We start from the raw sequence: 21,036 nt of genomic DNA on the forward strand, positions 1-21,036 counted from the left end.
GTGACCACCAGGATCTCGCTTCATCATTTAAAGTCCCGTGTATATCAGAGTTGTCTAGGTAGTGGTGTGCTGGTTACTGTTTAAAGACTAGATCTCTGAGAGGTAAAAGCCTAGTTAAAAACACTTGCCAATTTCCATGGTATAAATACTACCCCCAAGGTCAATTTCAAGCCATGTCACTAAATGTGGAATTGGGAGATGTGCTGTAGGACATCATTATATAGTGTGCTCACCATATAGTTATGATAGATGGAAATAACCTCTAGAGCACAGAAAATAAAAAGTAGTGAAATAATTAGGAAGTGGAGAGTTTTGAGTATTATTTTTGTTTAATAACTTATTTAATTGCAAATTTATACAATTTAATTTTTAATAATGGCTGTGTTTAACATTTGTCTCATAAAAGTCTTTTAAAAATTTAACAACTGGTATACAAGCCACCTTTAGCACACCACTCTGTCTTGGGCTGGGGAAAGAGGGAGAAAAAGGAGAAATAAAAGGGCACATTTAGTATTAAAGTACAAAAGGCCTCTATGCCATTCAGACTTTAAGATCCTTCTTAGCCTTGGTCCATGAATTCATTTAAATGACATAGTTGGTATTGGTCAGAAGCCTGGACATTGGAGCTAGACGTACTGGGATTCAAGCTCAGCTCTATCATTTGTTAGCTTTGCAATCTTAAACAAGTGTCTAACCTCTCTTAGCTTAAGTTTCTTGTGGGTACAATAATGTACTTGCTTCATAAGGTTGTTATGGGAATTAAATGAGATAATAATATACCCTAAGTAGTTAGCCCACTGGGTCACATAGTAAACCCTCAATAAATGGTAGCCATGAGTATTACTATTATTATTAACCTGATCTATTTCTAAACTGTCCACAGTAGTTGCAATGATAGGATCTATCTCAGGTGCAAGATCACACAGAGATTGATTGTTAAAGACAATCTTCTTTGTGTAGCCTGACCTTCATTTCTGCAACAACCATTTATGTAGGGTCAGCTGCAGGAGCAGAAGTGTCCTTCTCTCCACACCTCCTGAAATAATTGCCCTCACAGGTGCCTAAAGTTCAAATACTGGTGACTCACTTCTTGCTGTTAAATGCTGCCTTCTCCCCAGGCCTGCTTTTAAAATGCAAATACTCCGCAGCACCTGAATGGAATGGAATGAGGCAACCAGTTCCCAGGGCTCTGGGAGTCTAAGAATGAGGAGCCTGGAGTGGGTGATCAGATACATGAGGGTTCCCACACACCTCAAACGCCCTTCCATCCTCCCCTCTCCCCCACTTCCAAGTTGACCAGTTCTTCAAGCTGAGATGCCTCTAAAAGCAAATCTGTCTGTCTGCTTCCCCAAGTATCCCAGGACCAAGACCCAGTTGACCCTCAGGCCCACATCCCACTGATGAGGTGGGAACATTGCTGAATATTTTGGGTCAGACTTCCTATTGAAGGAACACCAAGTTTGCTGTTGATTTACCGGGTTCTAATCATGGTCCCAACCACTTGATATGTGACTTTGGAAAGGTCATTTAATGTCTCTAACGTCTCTGAACCTTTATTTTTTTAGGATACTGAAGATACTAATGAGGATTAACCTGAGACTCAAATGAGGGAGCCCTTTATGACTGTAAAGCTCAACACAATGTGCTTTGTTGGTACCAATCTCTGTCCCTATTCTTGGAACAAATCTCTTGTCTCTGTCATTGTTTTCAGTTGGCTCCTTTTGTTTCCATTCTTCACATGTGGATATGGAGAGCAGGCCTTCTTGACAGCACCATAGATGGATGAAAATAACGCATTTCTACCCTTTATGCTAAAAGTTTCTAGTAATCAAAAATACCAGTTCCTAGCTAGGATCACTTATTCATAATACAGCCTTGTGAGCAATAGCAATAATGTGAAGTTATTCCCATTTGGCTCAGGTAACTTGGCACAACAAGAAGGCAGAGGTAATGTTTGCAGGAGTCCTAAGGCTCCATGAACACTAATTATGCTCTAACTGAGGTTTTGTTTATCTATTCATCTGGGCACCTGTGATGCTACACAAATGCTATAAAAGCAGTTGAGTAGCAGAAACCAGGGAGGAACTGTGGCTTCCAGAGGGAGAAGACTTGCAGCCAAGGAGGTCTTAGGTTCCAGGTGAGGGCCTGGGAAGAAAGCAAGGAGCCAGGTGAGCCAGTCTCTCCAGTGCTGATCAACTGACCCCAGTTTGCTTCCATTCTTGACCATCTGTATGGTCTGAGGGGGGCACTGGTGCCCTGGTAGGATGTTCTGACTAAGCTAAGAGAAAGGAGGTTGTAATCTGATGCTTATCTCAGTCAGTGACACAATATTTATTGGTCCCCTTACGGCTCTAAAAGAAGGAAACCTCAGCCCCAGGGTCCTCGCCATCACTGTGTGACTAGAGGGGCTTCGTGATTAAATCTTCTGTTGACTGGCACCACCCTTCAGGTGCTTGCGGTGTGGGTTGGTGAGACAGGTGGCTAGAGGATTACCTGGTCATTAAGGGAAGGGTGTTGTGTTTCAGGGCTGATTATTTTTGGTGGGGAAAAGATTGCTGGTGGCCAGCCAGGGCAAGCTGCCTGAAACTAAGTACTCACTTGGAGGCCTGCCAGGATCCAGCCAAGGGGCTGGGGTGAGGGAGTGAAGCAGAGAGCAGCATTGGTTGGCGAAAGGCCCACTAGGTTCTGATGAGCATTGTGTGGGGTTTGGCGCCATGCTTCTTCAGTGACTGGAGAGTGGCCAAGGGGAGCACAAAAATGACAAAAAGGAGGGAGAAGAGGGCCTTCGGGGAAAGATTACAGATATTCCACCTTGAACAGAAGAGACCAAGTTGACTAAACATGCTATTTTCTTCAAATATATGAGAGATTTCAATAAGATGTTGACAAATTGTTCTAACAACCAAAAAAGAGAAAGCCATCTACCTAGAGGCAACATGGATTTCAGTCACACTGCAGCAGGGTGCCGAATGCACACTTGATCAGTGATAACATCTGTGCACTGAATGGGGCCCTCGAAGCAATTTGGAAAGTAAGGAAAGGAAAGAGGACCCTCCCTGATGTATGAGGACCTGGGCCAGCCCTCCAGGTCCAAGGATCTGGGCACAGATTCCAAGCTCCTCCTATCTGATGGTGAGCTGTGCTTCTGGTTTATAAGGTTCCAAGAGCACAGGGGGTTCTTTGTGTGACAGAAAAGTGCTCCAAGCTAGTGAAAGGACTGATGGATTTTTAACTTGATAATAAAACACTCTGAGTAGAGAACACCCTCCCAGAGGTGGGAGATTAATTTTATCCGTGTTTTTTTCAGCTGCTTCTCTTTCCCCACATTTTGCCCATTTTATTTTACTACTTGCTCAGAGGAGGGCAAAAAGGTTTTCAAGAAAGCACCAGAAATATGAGGACTTTGATTCCAGAGCAGGAAAAGATGGCACAGGCCGAGAGCAAGCCCACAGCAGCCTGCCAAAGAGGGCTCAATGTCTGCCCCTCCCCTGAGCCCTGGGACCAACCAGAAGACTCATTGTGTGATGGCGCCTCCAGCCCTGGGCCCTGCCTGGCCTTCTGAGGAGACACCATCCCCTCACATCCAGCAGCACAGCTCTGCCCCTGAGGTTGTGTCTGCTTGGTCTGAAATATATCTCCGAACTGGCCAGGTCCCCTTCCCAACCTGCTGTTCTCACACACTTCAGAGTTAGCTGGCCCTGAAATAGACTGAAAAGAGAAGGAAGAAATGGTTTGGATACCAAGTCTCTTTTCAACCCCAACAGTCTGCTTCGTGGTCTCAGTGAATTTTGCTCATTTTGGAAGCCATGGAGAAGGGAATTGGGGGGTAGGGGGTGGGGGGTGATAATAATCATTCTGATTGAATTAATTAAAAATGTTCTGTAAAACTATTCCAACTAATCAGGACAAACATTTCACCAAGATCTTGAATCACAGGATGTTTACATAATATAATGCCCAAGGCAGACAAATACTAGATACCACTAAGTACCTGAGACAAAATAAGAAAAGAAAGAAGGAAGGAAGGGAGGGTGGTGAAGGAAGAAGAATAAAAAGGAGTGTGGAGTCCTGGAATCTCGAGATCCGAAGGGCACAAGCAGAGTTTCTTGGAGGAGGGTGGCTGTGTGTGAGCCTCCGGTGGCCTCTCACTTCACATCTCGGCTTCTGAGGAGCAGACCTCTGTCGCAGTGATAGCGATTCCGATGGCAAGGCTGCCATTGTCAGAGAAGAGCTGCGCCAGCGAGGTGTTGAGGACGAGGCAGTCCCCATCAGTGATCACCGAGTCCACACACTCAAGGACAGACCTGGGGGTGGCCTCCCATTTGAGACGCCGATGGTTTCTGTTGAGCTCCAGGCGGTAGGTGAAGCAGTCGGCCTGGGTGGGGGTCCCAATCAGCATCATGGTGGCAAAGAACTGGGGGTGCCCTTCATGCCTCTCCTGTTTCCTGAGCACCAGCAGAAAGTGGTGGCCGAGGCAGGAGTGCATGATGATCCAGTCAGCCGGGGCCGGGAGGTGCATGTCCGTGGCCAGGAAGACGATCTCAGCTCCCTGCAGGATATCCACTCTGTGCGTCTGCCGCAGGTGGGACACCACCACCTCCAAGTGGCCTTCCCACTGGCAGGAGAACAGGGGGCACAGGCAGGGCGTCACCTGGGGGGCACGCAGCTCTGCCTGCTGGTGGCGGAGGTGGTGAGGGTGGGCGTGGTGGCGGGGGTGGTGGTGGGCGTGGTGGTGGCGGTGGTGGTGGGTGAGGTGGTGATGGGGGCAGCCGCCTTGCTCTGGTGCACTCTGAGTGACGGCGCGACAGCTGGACACATACTGTAGGACAAAGAGAAGGATGTTAGTTGGGTGACGTCAGTCTCCCAGCCTGGCTGAGACTCCCCTGGTGTTCGAAGTGTTACAAGCAGAGTCTCCAGTGCAGGGAGAGAAAACTTTATTTCTTAAAAAATGAGAACTGCTGGGCTGTTTTCCAAAGTGGCAGCACCATTTTACACTCCCATCAGCATGTAAAGGAATTCCAATGTCTCTGCATCCTTGCCAACACTTTCATTATCTGTTTTGACAAATATTTTGAGACAAAATTGTTTTGAATGTTTTGCTAAATTTAGATGCTGAAATATTGTAAGTCCCTTCTGTCATTTCATGTCAGTATAAAACCTAAATTCACCCAATTAAAAAATAGAAGGTCCTTCAAAAGATTCCTCCCACAAGAAGACATCTTCCAAATCTAATGGAACATTTTTTAAAGTTTAAAAAGAAAAATGAGGGATACGGTGAATGCTTTGCGTGATTGAGATTCTGCAAACCCAGTCCAAAAAAATGCACTAGTTATGCCTTTCTGATTCTTTAATAAGATACTCAAACAAATAGGAAATTTTCTCTTGAACATGCAGTATGATGGTCATTTGTTGTAGAAAACAACAACAACAAAAAAACACCTTTCTTTTTGCTTTTTTGATACTGTCGATATTTATGTGCAGGCACTGGAGGTCAATGGATTATTCCCCCCTATTTTATTATTGCTAGTATTTTTAAAACAAAATTTTGGAAAGTTCCCATTTGTCCTTCCAGTGCTGTCAGGGGTTGTGCTGTTTTGGGTGCCCTCCTCATGGATTCCCAGGTACCTGGTGGGACACAGAGCTGGTCCTATGCAACTGGACAAGGTGCCCAGAGAGGAAGCCTCACCTGGGACTCCTGGGACCCCTGGGACTTTGCCCCCAGGCACACTTCTGCTCTGTTCCAGGTTCACTGTGGGGAGCAGCTTCCCAGACTCTCTTCACCAGGCAGCCTCCACCCTCAGGCTCTCCTAACCTTTTGTTCCTCATAGTATACCCCTCAAAATGCCCTTAAAAACACCGGGAGCTGTGACGGTACCTTCTGCTCAGGTCTGAGTAAACATTTATTGAGCACCTGCTATGGCCAAGCCCTGCGGGGCTAGGAGCACAGCCATGAGCAAAATAAACAGCATGTTTCTTGGTGTGGGTAGTGCAGATATTAGTGTGCATATGATAATTTTGGTTTTCACAAGGGTCCTCCCTGTGACACGAGGACTGTGATTCATATTTTTCAGGTGAAGAAACAGGCCTCCTGTAGTAATGTGCCTGGGGTTACAAAGCTGGTAATTGAAAGATAGATTCATTTTTCACACCTCCTAACTCTGAGCACAGCAGCATCCCCCACCCCTCCTCCAGCTCCCTCCTCCATTCCTTTAGTTCTTTTTTATTAACTTAATTAGCCTGCAGGACCTAGGCTGCTGAATGGAGGTGGCAGCTCTGCGGGCAGGGGGCTCCAAGTAGGAGGCTGTCACATGGCTGCCTTTCCCTGGGCTGCCATGAGGGAGAGAGCGTCTTCTGCCCTCGTTCTCCAAGCTCTTTCTGCACTTCCGGTGCCTGTGGACACTTGCCTCCTCACCGGGCTTTGGTGTGTAGAGGACGAGGGCACAGGTCTTTTTCACACTCACCACCACTGCTGTCCACGTTTGTCTCCCTGGACCCAGAGTGTGGCGAACAGCTGAGGCCTAGCTAGCTCCCCTTTCATTAGGGCATGCAGTGGGCACACACACACACACACACACACACGTGTGCTGGGATGGCCACCCTGGTGGTGGAGGTGACCTACAGGCAAGTGGGGCCGACTAGCTCTGCCTCCAGTTGTTCGCCCAGCTGCCAGTTTCTGCGTCTCCCGGGGCAATGCTGCCAACCCAGAGAGTGAGCTACGGTGCTCCTGCCCTGTCCCTGGGGGGCAGCTACTGCTGTCACCAACCTGCATACCCACCAGGCCCAGGAAGGAACAGGCTGTGTCCAAGAATCCTCCTAACACTTACCCATTAGTGTTAAATATAGGGAAGAAAATAGTATGTAGCATTTACTAAGTGTTACTAACTGTGGAAAGTAGGTATTTTTTTTGCATAATTATTTCATTTAATTTTTCATAGAAAAGACCAATTTCCTTTTTTAGAAAAAATAAAATTAAATCTGGCTTAGTTCTGCCAGATAGAGAAAGACAAATACCATATGATATCACTTACTAGTACACGTGGAAGCTAAAGAGCAAAATAAATGAACAAACAAAATTGAAACAGACTTATAGATACAGAGAACAAACTGATGGATTCCAGAGGGGAGGGGTGTTAAGGGAAGAGTGTGTGTGTGTGGAGGGGTTGGGCAGGGTAAAATAAGGTGATGGGATTAAGAAGTACTAAATCGTTACAAAATAGGCATGGGGATATAAGGTAAAGAATAGGGAATATAGCCCTGGTCAATGTGGCTCAATTGGTTGAGCACTGTTGCATGCACTGAAAAGTTGCTGGTTCGATTCCCAGTCAGGGCACATGCCTGGGTGTGGGTTTGATCCCTGGTCAGGGTGCATACAGGAGGCAACCAATCAATGTTTCTCTCTCTCCCTCTCTCTTCTCTCTAAAATCAATTAAAAACATTAAAAAATAAAGAAAGAATAGGGAATATAGTTAACAATCCTATCTAATAAAGAGGGAATATGCAAATTGACCGTCTCACCATCACAAAGATGGTGTTGCCCATAGCCACAAGATGGAGGCACCCAGTCCTTTCAGCCCCGCCGGGGGGTGGCAGGCACACGGTGTGGCCAGACCCGCCCTCAGCCCCCCAGCCGCCTAGGGCAGGCCCGAGGTGCAGGCAAGCCTGGGATGGTGGCTTCCCAGCCACCCAGGGCCAGCCCAAGGCGCAGGAAAGCCTTGAATGTAGGCTGCCCAGCCACCCAGGGCTGCCTGAGGCTCTGGTAACCAGGGCCGGCTGAGGCTTGTGGTGCCAGCAGTGGCAGCAGCAGAGCTGTGATGGGGGCGTCGCCTTCCCCTGATTGCTGGGTTACCTCCCACCCCTGAGGGCTCCCAGACTGTGAGAGGGGCAGGCTGGGCTGAGGGACTCCCCCTTCAGTGCATGAATTTTCATGCACTGGGCCTCTAGTATTGTAATAACTATCGATGGACCCAGGTGGGCACTTGAATTATCGGAGGGAACACTGTGTAACCTGTACCATCCATTTTCATCTCATGGCACACATAAACTAATTACTAAAATTCTGCAGCACACCAAAACATATATTTTTGCCGATCTAACAAAAATAAAATAGGCATAATTTTGATTCATTCATACTGGATGGCTAGTGTTGTGTTGGCTATTGTCATTTTTTTTTAAAATTTGACAATGTAAGGAAAAAGAGGTCAGTACCCCTGACTAAATAGTTGCATGTTTTAAAAATTCTTGGGGCACACCGGTTGAACATTGCTGACCTATATGAATGTCTATCTACTGTGTTGTACATCTAATGCTATTACAAAACAGTGTTGAATGTAAACTGTAATAAAAAAATAAAATAATAAAAATAAATAAAAATCTGGCTTAGTTTCCACCTGCCTGCTGGTGGCATGTACCATTTAGTCAGTGGGTGAGGGTGGGGGTCAGAGGTTCCTCCTATTAGTTGTGATTATATAAGCCCAGGGCTCACACACTCCATTAGTCAGGTTTGAGGGCCCCTCCCAGGTCCTTCCACCAGGCCCTGCAGAAGGTCTGGTCTTGGCTTCCTGTGGAAAACCCCAAACGTAGCTTCCTCTCCCAGCCTCTGAGAGGCCCCTCTCTCTCACTTAGTCTTTACAAAAATCAGGAAAGAAACATATTGTGCTTGTCTTATTGATGAAGAAACTGATATACAGAGAGGTTGAGTCACATGACCAAGGTCACACAACTTATAAGGGGTACAGCTGGGAATGGAGCCCAGATCAGTTAAAGATGATATAGATCATAGACCAGGAAGATCACAGCCTGAATATCAGTAGACTCCGGTTGTTGTTTTCTTTCACAGTTTACTTGTCCAGCAGTGTTGACTAAGTCAGTTTTCCCATCAGTAAAATATTTATCTCAAAGGGTTATTAGGGAATTAAATGAAATAATACCTGTTAAACAGCTTTAAAACCATATCAAGTATTACATCAAGAGAGCATTTCCATATAGATGTACTTTTGGGTAAAGACTTGGCAGCCTTCTGCCTCAGTCCCTGCCTACTTGTGTCTATCCTGGTGAGCTGATCTTTGCCCCTGGGCAGTATTCTGGGCTGAGAACAGGCCAACATGAGGGTCTGGAGACCCCAACAGTGCACTAGACCCAGGGCCTCCTCTCCCAAAGCTGAGCCATGATGACAAACATTCTGAAATTCCCATCTCAGAAACAATCTCTGGGTGAATTATTTTCAGCATGTCCTTTTCCAGATCCCTTTTCCATCTTCTCCATCCTGTTCTGTGTAGCTAACCTTTGAGATGTGAAATCAAAGCAAGGAGGAGTGGGAAAGAAATACCTAGATCTCCCTTTTTCCCCAGCCTCCAAATTCTTGCCAGGGTTTCCCATTGGCAGAACCCAAGCAGAGCCCAGAGATGCACTCAACAAGGGTCGGCTCCCTTTGGAAGTGGTGCTGGCTGAGGTGCTCAGGTGAAGCGGGAATGCCCACCTGTTATGCAAATGTCTCCATTCCATCCTCTGTGATGTTTGCTGATCTGACTAAGCTTTCCCTCCTAGGCTGAGATTTGATGAGGCTGAGGGAAGAGGTGGGAAGGGTAGAATTCCTACCTACAATGCACTTGGCCATTCGACAAATGTGTATACACCACCTACCATTTACAACAGGCTGAGAATGCTGAGCAGAATAAGATCCTTGTACCTGCCCCAGTAGCTCCAAAGCCTCCTAATGTTAGGCTTTATGGACTGCATATAATTCTTTCCCCAAGTATAAATCATAGAATAGAATACAAAAATGCAGGATGCAGTGGGGACTCTGACTGAAAATGGGGGAGGTAGCTATTCCAGTCAGTGCAAAGTGACATTTACCCTGGGCAAAGCATGAATGATGAATGCTCTAACAGAACAGGCAAAGGGTTTGCTGACAAGATGGATAGCAGGTTAGAAGGAGCCGGGTTTAAAAGAACATGGGATAGTTAAGAAAAGACAAGTTCCAAGTAGCTAGCAGATGGAGGGCCTGGTGGGGATGGAGAGGAGCTGGGCCGTGGTGCTGGAGAGCAGTCGGACCATATTGCCCAAGACTTATAAGCTGAACTGAGGCACCAAGGTGGCACCCAGTCCTGGTAGAAGTCAGTAGGGGGGCCCAAGAGATACAACTTCATGCTTTAGGGAGCTCCTGCAGGCAGCCCCAGCAGGGCCTGCTCTAAGCTGGTGCTCAGGGTGGGGCCAGCCACCAAATCCCCACACTGGTTCAATCATTGGACCCTAGCAAAGGGCATTGCACTTAGGCTGTCCCATTGCTTCTGTTCGGCCTCAACTTCCACTAGCCTTTTCATTTTTTAATTGCTGCCGGGTAACAGAGCAGCAGGGGTGTAATCTAAAGTGACGGAAGTCAATGACTGTGCAAATAGAGCGAGACATTATAAACTCATGGAGAACCCTGTGCTTTCTGCGCCCCAGGAAGATGCTAAGAATAAAAACAGCCTTATTCTTCACTTCTTCCTGCTCCATTTTCTGATGCTAAATATGTTTCATTTAAGTGATCTTTGGGTGAGTGAGGTCACAGGGCTGCTGGCAGGGAGAAGGAATTCTTTTAATTGGCAAAATGCTAATCGTTTTGGAAAGTGAATTCTAATCTTTCCATCTAGTACAGTGGATGTGTGAGTAATTACTTTTCTTTACTAAACTGTTAGTGCAACATTAGTGATTACGCTAATTAAAATTAATGAACTCTTACAGGCTGATAAACCCCAGTCAGTCCACAGATGCCTTCCTTCCATTGGCTGTATTTAACTTTCCATTTGGAAGAAAGATCTTGAATTAACCTTTAGAACATTGTACAAAATTGGGTTTAAAAATGTTAGGCTTTATGGACTGCATATAATTCTTTCCCCAAGCATTAGTGAGACCATTTCCACTGAGGGTGTAATTGAATTTAAAAACACTTCCTTAATTTGATCAGCCACACTCCTACGGTTGGTAATGGCTATCCCTCCAAATCCTGGCGTCCAAAGGTGAAACCTGCCCTGGAAAATCACGTGACCCTTTCTCCAGTGTCTGCTCCCAATACTTAGCGGTCAGCTTTGCCCTTCCACTGGTTTCCAGGAACATGGCCATGCTAATGCATTCCAGCTGAAGGAGGATTTTGCACCCAATGTCAAATAAAGGACATTTGTTCTGAGTTTTCTTGGGCCTTATTTGTGAGAGTTAATTAACTGGGGTTTTCAGTGCTAAGATAAAAGGGTAAAGGCAGCGATGCTATGGATGCATTTTACACACAGAGAGGAAGAGCAAGTGTGTGGGGTACCATTTCAGGGCCAAAAAGTGGGATAAAGTCAAGGCCTGAATCAAGTTGAGAATCAGGTCGACGGAGAATAATTGTAACTGCTCCCAGGCTCCACTTGGTAGTGTTAGAAAAATCCTCAGTGTTTCTGGGAAGGACAGCTAAGGCTGAAGGCCGAGTGTTGCTCACTCCACCTTCCTGGAGTGGACACAGTGAACAGGCCCCACCTCTCTTTCTCAAAACCTAAAATGATTGTACGTGTGCCTACAAAACGCAGAAGGACTCCGAAAGGCTTCTAAACAGTTAAGAAATAAGTTAAGGTGAGATAGAAAACAATGGCTTTTATCACCTGGGATAGAACATCCTCATTAGAAAGTGTATCTTGCACTCCTTTCTCTCAAACTTAGTTATACTTGGTTCACAGATGGATGAGGACTTCATGTGGACAGCAAGAAGATATCTATAATTTTCTTTAAACTACTTTAGAGGAGAGAATGTGATATAAATGTGTACATTTTTAACCTACACTCTAGGGGTTATCAATTCCCTAATCAGAAATTCACACTTTGAGGTGATCACCTATTTGATTAGAAAGGCCACATTCCAGAGATAGCGGACAATTGCCTGAATTAGCATCCATATTTCTGATCTACATCAGACGCTGCTAATTAACATTCCGCAGAGGTTTTCATTGGGGAAATTAGGTTGGTTTCTTTGTTTCATAAGAAAGGCAAACTGCCACATGCAACACCCACATCTCCTACATTGAGAGCTTGTTTGGAGGTTCTAGCAGGGGAGCACAGCTACTCATACCCTTGACCAAAGATGGTTCTCTCTTCTAGTGGGAAGCTGTCCTCTTCCACAGCTTAAGGAGGGATGACCATGGAGCAGTGAGGGAGGAAATGGACACCGGCTTAGCCAGCCATATCAGTGGAATCAGCCCTGGCGATCAATGGGGTGACAGATGTCCTAGGCAGATCACCCTCACATCCAGGTTTTTAGTGTTTTGGTTTTTTTTTGCCCAGAGTGTAACCAGTAGTTTCTTAATTAGCATTATGCTAGAAATTTCTCTTTGGTGAAATTCATAGTTTGCAAGCTATGAAAATTGGTTAAACTATTTCAGAGAGATTCTTTTACTCTAGGAATGGGCCCAGGAGCTTATTCCCTATGTATTGCTGTATCTGTCCACTGAGTCAAGGACTTATGCTGGTCTCATGTCATCTCTAAGGGTATCAAAATCTTGGCTCTGATATATCACTGCATACACAGTTTCTTTACTGCTGATCAAAATTATGTGAATTGAACAAGGAGATATTGGTTAGTTAACACACAGATGCCTTGAGTTTTAGGCCATATAGGTATTAATTACTTAGAAAAGAGAGAAATGAGTATCACTGATAAAAGAGAAAAATAAAAATTTTGGTGGGCAAAACTTTTTAAAAACAGGATCCATGGGTAACATACTGTAAAAATGGTTCCATACAGATGTCTACACAGATGCCAGTCCTATGGTCTCAAACGCCTCCTGATCAAGCTGGTCATCTTATAAATTAAGCTAGTCCCTGTTTCTCACTCTGACTAGGTCAGGTATGTCTGTTACATGTTTATTTTATAATATGCAACACACTTATTCAATGCCCAGTTTTCCTGCTGGACCATGATGTGAGCTCCAGGTGGGTGAGCATTACATCTGTTTCTTTCCCACTGTATCCCTAGTGTCAGCAGTGCTTGGAACATGGTAGGTACACAAGAAATATTGTGGACAGGCTGAATAAATTGACTCCTTCCTATTGACTTGTCACACCAACACAATCTAACCACTTCTTAGCATCTGACTGTGACCACCAAGAGCAAGTCATTCTCATCACCTTTCTTGACTATGTTGATAGCCTCCTGATCAGCCCTACACCCAATGACAAGTGTTCTAAAGAGACAGAAGAGGAGAAGCCACAGACACAGAGAAAAAGGCTATGTGAAGACAGTGGTAGAAATTGGAGTGATATGGCCATAAGCCATGTAATGCCAGGAGCCACCAGAACAAGAACAAGAACAAGACATATTGCACATGCCAACACCTCGATTTTGGGATTTTGGCCTCTAGAACTGTGTGAGAATAAATTCTGTTATTTTGAGGCACCAAATTTATGGTAATTTGTATGGCAGCCTTAAGAAACTGATACATTAGTCTTCCCGTGTCCACCTTGCCTTTTCTCACTAAATATTTTAATGGTTTTCCATCACATTCAGAATGAAACCCAAATGCCATATTATGGCCATTAAGAACCAACATCCTCTGGCCCCTGGCTAATTCTCTGGCCTCATGCTTTTTTCACCCACACTCCCTCGCTCATTCTACTGTAAGCACATTGACCACTTGCTATTCTTTGGACACACTGTCTACACCTGACATAGGGCCTTTGCATTGTCAGTCCTCTCTGCTTAAAACACTACCAGGTACCCACATGACTCCTTCTCACACTCTGTTCAGGTCTCTGCCCTGAATTATCTTCAATCTGAGGCTGTCCTTCACTTACCTATTAAAAAATGAAAGCCTGCCAATCCCCTTACCCTGTTTTGTTTCACTTCATAGCATCTATCAGTACTAAAGTTAGTCCCTCTTTATCTACCAGAGACATGTTCCAAGAACCCCAACAGATGCCTGAAACCACAGATAGTACTGAACCCTATATATACTACTAGAGGCCTGGTGCACAAAATTCGTGCACAGGTGGGGTACCTAAGCCTGGCTGGCAATCAGGGCTGATCGGGGCCAGGCCAATAGGGGCCGGGCTGATCAGGGACCAAAGGCCCCAGTGGGGTCGGGAGAGGAGGTGACGGTCACCAAGCTGGGCGAGGAAGGAATGGGCGCCAGATGCCAACGCCACTGTCGGCACCCCACCAGCAAGTGGCTTCCCCCTCCCCCCCCTCCTTCCCTCACCACCATGCCGCCACCGTGATGGGCGGGCGACGGACCGATTGGGGCCTGCCAATCAGGGGGATTGGGGGGGAGGGATTGTGGGAGGTTGGCCACCAGCCCCAAGGAGGGAGCTGGTCCTCGGCTCCCCTGGGAAAGGGGCTGCGTCCACTGCCACCCACCCCCAGTTCCCCATCCCAACCCAGGCACATGGCCCTGATTGGGCAATCAGGGCCTGCAGGCCAGGGGGGAGGGGCCACAGGATGTTGGCCAGTCAGGAGAGGTTGTCTGTGGGAATGCACTGACCACCGGGGGCAGCTCCCGCATTGAGCATCTGCCCCCTGATGGTCAGTTCACGTCATAGTGACTGTTCAACCGGTCGTTCCGGTTGTTTGGTTGTAACAGTTGCATAGGCTTTTATATATAGAGATGCTTTTCCTATACCAGTAGAACCTCCGTTCTCTAACTTAATTCATTCCAGATGGCTGCTTGAGAAGCAATTTGTTAAAAAAACCAAATAATTTTTTCCCATTAGAAATAATGTAAATTGAATTAATTTGTTCCAGAGCCTCAAATGATTCCCTATTTTAACCTTTCTCAATTGTCTGTGATCATTATTTTGTGAGCACTTTCACACCCTTAGTAGCAACAGCACTCTTGATGGCCTCTTTATGTTTTAAAATTGTGCTAATTGTCAATTTTGCCATGCCGTACTGGGTATCTATATCAGACATGTGAACACCTCTATCATACTTTGCAATTATTTTGTTTCTAAGCTCTATCATCATTCTCACAACTTTTCTTTTCAGTTTGCTGTTATCACTAACCTTCTTAGGACCCATGGTGACTTATTGTACATATCTATATATATAAAAAGCCAGTGACCGGAACACCATAATAACCAGAATGACCAGTCCTTATGACACCCACTGCAGCCAGCGAACCAGCCCAATCAGGGGGTGAGGCTGGCTAGCCTACCTCCCGTGGCCCCTCCCCCGAGCCAGCCTCGCCCCTGATTGGCCTCTCCCACCCTGATTGGCCCACAGCCCTTCCCCCCAGCAGGCCCTGCCCCTGATCACCCCCTCCACCCCAGTAGGAGGTGGGGCCATCCAGCCAACAACCCATGGCCCCTCCCCAGGCTACTGACCCCTGATCGGCCCCGCCTCCCCATTTGGGGACAGGGCTGGCCGGCCCACTGCCCGCAGCCCCTCCCCAAGGCTGGTCCCACCCCCGATTGGCCCCCATCACCCCGATCAGGGAAAGGGCCAGCCGGGCAACTGCCTGTGGCCCCTCCCCCTACCAGCTCCTCCCCCAATGGGCTCCCACCAACCCAATTGACCCGTTGCCCCTGCCCCCAGCCAGCTCTAGCCCCAATCACCCCCCACACACCAATCTGGGGTGGGGCTGGCTGGCCAACCTCCTACAGTCCCTCCCACTGCCAATGACCCCTGATTGCCCCCCCCCCCACCCCATTCGGGGGTGGTGCCGGCCAGCTCACCACCCACAGCCCCTCTCCAAACTGGCCCCCCACATGCCAATCGGGGGTGGGACCCCGCTGACCAATCACCACGGCCCCTCCCCCTGGCTGGCCCAGCCCTTATTGGGCCCCAATGGCGGTGAGTCGGCTGGCCAACCTCCCACCATCTCCTCCTCCTAACAGACCTGGCTCCCATCCACCCTGATTGGAGCTGGGGCAGTCGGACCCCACCTGTGCACCAATTCGTGCACTGGGCCTCTAGTTTAATAATAATAAGCAGCAACAGAAGCAAAAAGACATGAAAATATTCACAGAACAATTTCCTGAGATGTTAACAACGTGAGGTTTAGCAGAAAACTGACTTATTCTTGCACATTCTCTCCTTTGTTTGTCACCTGAGAGACATGACTGATCATACAGGTATCAGCATGAAAGAGTTGTTGAGTCAAGAACCAAAATTTTGTTTGAAAACAGACACATTTTTCCATGAACAACTTGGTTGAGAACCGAATTGTTTGAGATGGGAGATGTTCAAGAACTGAGGTCTTACTGTACATACATACCTATGATAGAGTTTAATTTAAAAATTAGGTACAGTAAGATATTAACAATAATAACATACTCTGGCCCCTGGCCATAATACTATATTGTAATAAAAGTTATGTGAATATGATCTTTTTCTACCTCTCTCAAAATATCTGGAATTTTCCACTTAATAATTTCGGACCGCGGTTGACCATGGGTAACTGAAAGTGTAGAGAGTGAAACCACAGATAAGGGGGGACTACTAAATAATATATATATACTATCTTCCCTGCTGCAAGGTAAGTTTCTTGGGAATAGGAACTTGGCTATGTTCACTGCTGTGTCTTTAGAATGCTATCTGGTATCATAAAAAGCTCAATAAATCTTTTATATGGAATGAATGAATAAATTCCTCTGGGACTTAAACTTTTCTATCTTAGAGGACCTGAGTAAAGTATACATCCCACTGGAATGTTGATGTGACTATTCCCATTCCTCCTCCCCCCAACTCTGACCTAGTGGTTTTCTCACAGTGTCTGACTGCTGGAACCATGGACCTGCTGTAATGCAACCTATTGTGTGTGCAGGCATCATCTAGCCCTATCTTTAATACCCTGTGTGAATTGAGTCCCAAGGAATGAGTGCAAAAATGCAAATACTCTGGCTACTGCTATTGCTGTAGGTAACAAACTGCCCTTCATCTTTGACCCAGGTGTCTCATGTCATCCACTATCATCCATGAAATTGGGGTGAGCTTGCAAATAGAATGAAATCTCAGGCTCTTTATAGTTACATTCAACACCTGATAAAATGAACATTTTGAAATAAAAGAACACACATACATGAATATTTATAGAAGGATTAACCAAAATAATAATAACCAAAAATGGGAAAAACATCTAAATATTCTTTAGATGGATCCTTTGTGGTATAGTCACACAGTGAAATGCTATACACCTATAACAAGAGAATGAACTACTACTGCACCCAGCAACATGGATACCTTTCAAAAACATGTTGAATAAGAAAAGCTAGACACAGAAGAATACATCCTTAATAATTCTATTTTTATGAAGTTTAAAAACATGCAGTGATGAGAAGGTTTGCATAGTGGTCATCTTTGTGTGGGGCATATTGACTGGGAAGAGACAGGATGGAGTCTCTGGGGGGCCAGAAATATTTTGACTCTTGATTTAGCTGGTGGCTACATGGATATACCTGCATATATAGATATAGATATGTATATACATGAAGACAGATAAGTGTATCCATGGAACAATACATTGAAGATCTGTGCTCTTTTACTGCATGCTATACACGAAAGAAAGAAAGAAAGAAAGAAAGAAAGAAAGAAAGAAAGAAAGAAAGAAAGAAAGAAAGAAATTGAAAGTGGGTGTGGTGTGGCCATTGCCTCCAGATCAGTATTAAAGGGCATATTGTACGAGACTTACAAACACTAGGAAGCCTTTGCTTTCATCTTCACATGTGCTCGTTTGACCATCCAGTGATCTAGTTGCTGTGATGCCAACGACTAGGGGCATCGGAGGCTGGGAATGAGAACCACAACAGGGACAGGTCCTGGGTATCCAGGGGGAGGGAGTCACATGGGCTTAGAAGGGGTTGTGGCTGACACTCCCAGGAGACTCCGGGCCTGAAAACCAGATGAAATGCAGTGAAGGTATCCACAGCCGTGCCTGGAAAGGTGCAGGCCTAGCAAGGCCTTGGGTTCTAGAGGCAGAAGGCTCCCCTCTGAGACTAGATTAGGGGCTGAGGACTGATACTAGTACCACAGCATGCGAAGGGCTTAGAGGAGGCTAACCCCTGACTCTGGTGCATGTCTGGCTAAATAAATGGCTCCTTCTTTCTCTACAGCCCCACCGTGAAAAGCTGCTGACAGCTCTCAGTAAATCCCCATAAGTGAGGTGGGGCAGGTGTTTTATTGACTCTAAAGCTTTCCCAGTCACTGGGTACATATTTAATAAAAATCTTAGGCTTTGGAGAGGGGGAGGGAAGATATAGAAAGGCAGGAGAATTGATACCCCTTAGGCTTGGGAGGTTAGCGGTCTGGCCAGTCCCTAATAACTCATTCATCCAATATTCATCTTTAAGTTATTACAGCCACTGTGTGTCTCTAAGGACACGTTTATTAGTGTGTGCTATGATAATGAGCTCAATGTACTTCAAGGCAATTGAAACTGTGTCAATAATTGTATTTCTTTCCAGAATTCACCATGGCTACGTTTCCACTTGGTCCTGTTGTGTTCTCATTTCCCCCATTGGAGGATGCTCCCTTTCTACAAGCGTCTCAAACTGGCCCAAGGGGAAGGAGGTTAACGTCCCAGGCGCAGCCGTCTGCAGGCCAGGGTGGTTGAGCCCACACAATGCCTGCAGCTTGGGTCACTTCTGGGATGGCAGCAGGGGCTGGCCTTGCTTCCTCTCCCTGCTGTTCCCCGTGCTCTAGGGGTGTCGTAGGAGAGAAGACACATGTAAAGTTTCAACTAATCTAAAGAGCCAGATTTTATGCCCTGCACTTGTGTAAGTCTCTCTCCCATTGTGACCTTGGAATTTCACAAGCAGCAAAGCTCTTTTTACTCTTCTCCACTGAGAGAAGGCTGGGCCTGCGAACCTCAGACACGGCAGTGTGCACACGCATTACCTGGACATCTTGTGAAAAGGCAGACTGAGTCAACAGGTCTAGGTTGGGGCTGTGACGCTGCGTCCCTAACCAGCTTCCCAGATGCCCAAGCTGCTGGGTCACAGATCACATTTTTAGGATCAAGGGCTCAACAGATATTCCCCGCCCACTTTCCTCCTCCTACGGATCCCTTTTGGAATCAGATATACAATTCTTAATGACCTCAGACATCTCTCTTACCTCTCTGATTCTTTTATAGCCTCTATCCTTGTGGGTTTCAAAGTCCTTTCATAACAGAGGGCTGCCCCATTCTGCAAGATATTAACTTGTCAGTCATATGGCGTCCTCATGCCCAGGCAGAGCTTTGAACAAAACCAACCTCACAGGAGGGGTGGGTGAAGCATGGCTCTGAGGGAATTTTAAGTACAGAATGGGAAGTTGGATTATCTTCCTCCCGCTCCCTCCCCCCCCCCCCCCCCCCCGCCCCCACCACACACAGTATTTACATTCATTATTTTTTAGGAGACAGCTTAGCTTTATTTTTATTTATTTGTTTATTTTTGTTAATCCTCACCTGAGAACATTTTTCCATTGATTTTTAGAGAGAGTAGAAGGGAAGAGGAGAGACGAGGGAGAAACGTTGATGTGAGAGAGACACATCGATTGGTTGGCTCCCACGTGGGCCCCAACCAGGGCGAGGATCGAACCTGCAACTGAGGTTCATGACCTTGACCAAAATCGAAACCAGGACCCTTCATTCAGAGGGCCAATGCTCCAACCACTGAGCAAAACTGGCTAGGGCAAGAGCTTAGCTTTAAGTAATAAATTCTCCACTTTCTGTAATCTGTTACTATTCAGTTTAGAAAGTGGAGAATTTATTACTTAAAGCTAGGCTCTTGCCCTTGCCAGTTTGGCTCAGTGTCTATAATCTCTTACTATTTAGTTTAATTTGATTTTTAAGTTCAGAATTTAGAAGTAGCTTCCTCCTCTTAGTCTTAAGTAGTAACAATACATAAACAAACAAAAATCACCCTCTTCGGTAGCATCTATTGATTTCTGTACCATTCTGCTGTTACATAGTAAATCCGTTCACTCATTCTGTCACTCATTAATTCAACAAATACATATTGAGCAGTTACTATATGCCATGCTGGGGCTTAAATAGTGAACAAGACAAACGTGGTCCCGTTCATCACAGACCTGGCGTTTCCAGCAGGGACAGAAAATGCTCTCAGGGGTCTGGGAGGGATTGGCAGGAGAATGATCAGGGCGGTATCCTGTCTAGCGGCTTACAGAGGCCTGAGTACAAACTCCCCGTCCTTTCTGTTTTTCTTCTCTGAATGTCAATCCCAACAGGAGGAGAGGAAGGAGAAGGAAGGTGCCTTAGACAGGAGGTGACGAAGGAACTAGAACCCACTTTAAGGGTCTGGTTTCTGTATAAATTACCTGTAAAGGAAGGGGAGTTTGGAAGGACTTTATCCTCCTCCTCAGACCTTCCCTCATTCCACAGCTGCCAAAACTTCTTCCATGAGCCTAATATCGGAGTATTTTGGAAGGAAGCCTTCCTCCATGACACACAGAAATGGCAGGTCCTCAATCCCACCCCTGCTAATGCACCAGCCTCATGACAAGGACTTAGAATGAACAGTCTCTCCAATTTCTCCCCATGACTGGAACTTGGCATTTCCATTGCATTTGATCTTGGCCAAGCGCTTAACAGTAACTCCCCTGCTAATGTTCACAAGTCTCTATGTATAGGCCTCAGGTTAAAACTTACATTGCCTGAGCTAAGAAAAGAAACAGAGGTATAGATAGTCGAACCCCACTGTGTGTGGTGGGGAAGGGGGTGGGACATACGGCAATGAAGACTCAGAAGAACTGAGATGTGGTCACAGTTCTTCCACGCCTTACAAAACTAAGGGCAACTCATTTTACTTTTCCAGGCCTTGGTTTCTGTGACTGTAAAATGAGAATGATGGTACCTGCTCCTCTCCTAGAGGATATGAGGAAGAGGTCAAAATATGTTTCAAACATTCTGGGAGATAGTATTATGCGAACACAAATCATGGAAGGGCATGCACATAATTGTCGTGACTGACACCTGCTGAGGGCCTCTGACAAGCACGTTACACGCACCATCTCACGGAATCCTCCTCCGGGCTCCAGGAGGTGGACACTATTACCACTAGCAGTTTGCACGCAGGGAAACTAGGGTGCAG

General features: G+C 46.1%; 1 protein-coding gene across 1 annotated transcript in view; it reads right to left on the reverse strand.

Annotated features, from left to right (window-relative positions):
- Positions 1 to 273: 273 nt before the first annotated feature.
- SIAH3 (siah E3 ubiquitin protein ligase family member 3) overlaps positions 274 to 21,036 on the reverse strand; it is an 85,420-nt gene continuing 64,657 nt past the window's right edge. Inside the window, exon 2 of the mRNA XM_070407467.1 lies at positions 274 to 4,819. Within this exon, the coding sequence (XP_070263568.1) occupies positions 4,151 to 4,819 (669 nt within the window). The 3' untranslated portion in view covers positions 274 to 4,150. The remainder of the gene's footprint in view (positions 4,820 to 21,036) is intronic.

The sequence above is a fragment of the Myotis yumanensis genome, unplaced genomic scaffold, assembly GCF_028538775.1.
Source record: "Myotis yumanensis isolate MYYU_CA2020_CCGP unplaced genomic scaffold, mMyoYum1.0.hap1 SCAF_3, whole genome shotgun sequence".
Classification (NCBI taxonomy): domain Eukaryota; kingdom Metazoa; phylum Chordata; class Mammalia; order Chiroptera; family Vespertilionidae; genus Myotis; species Myotis yumanensis.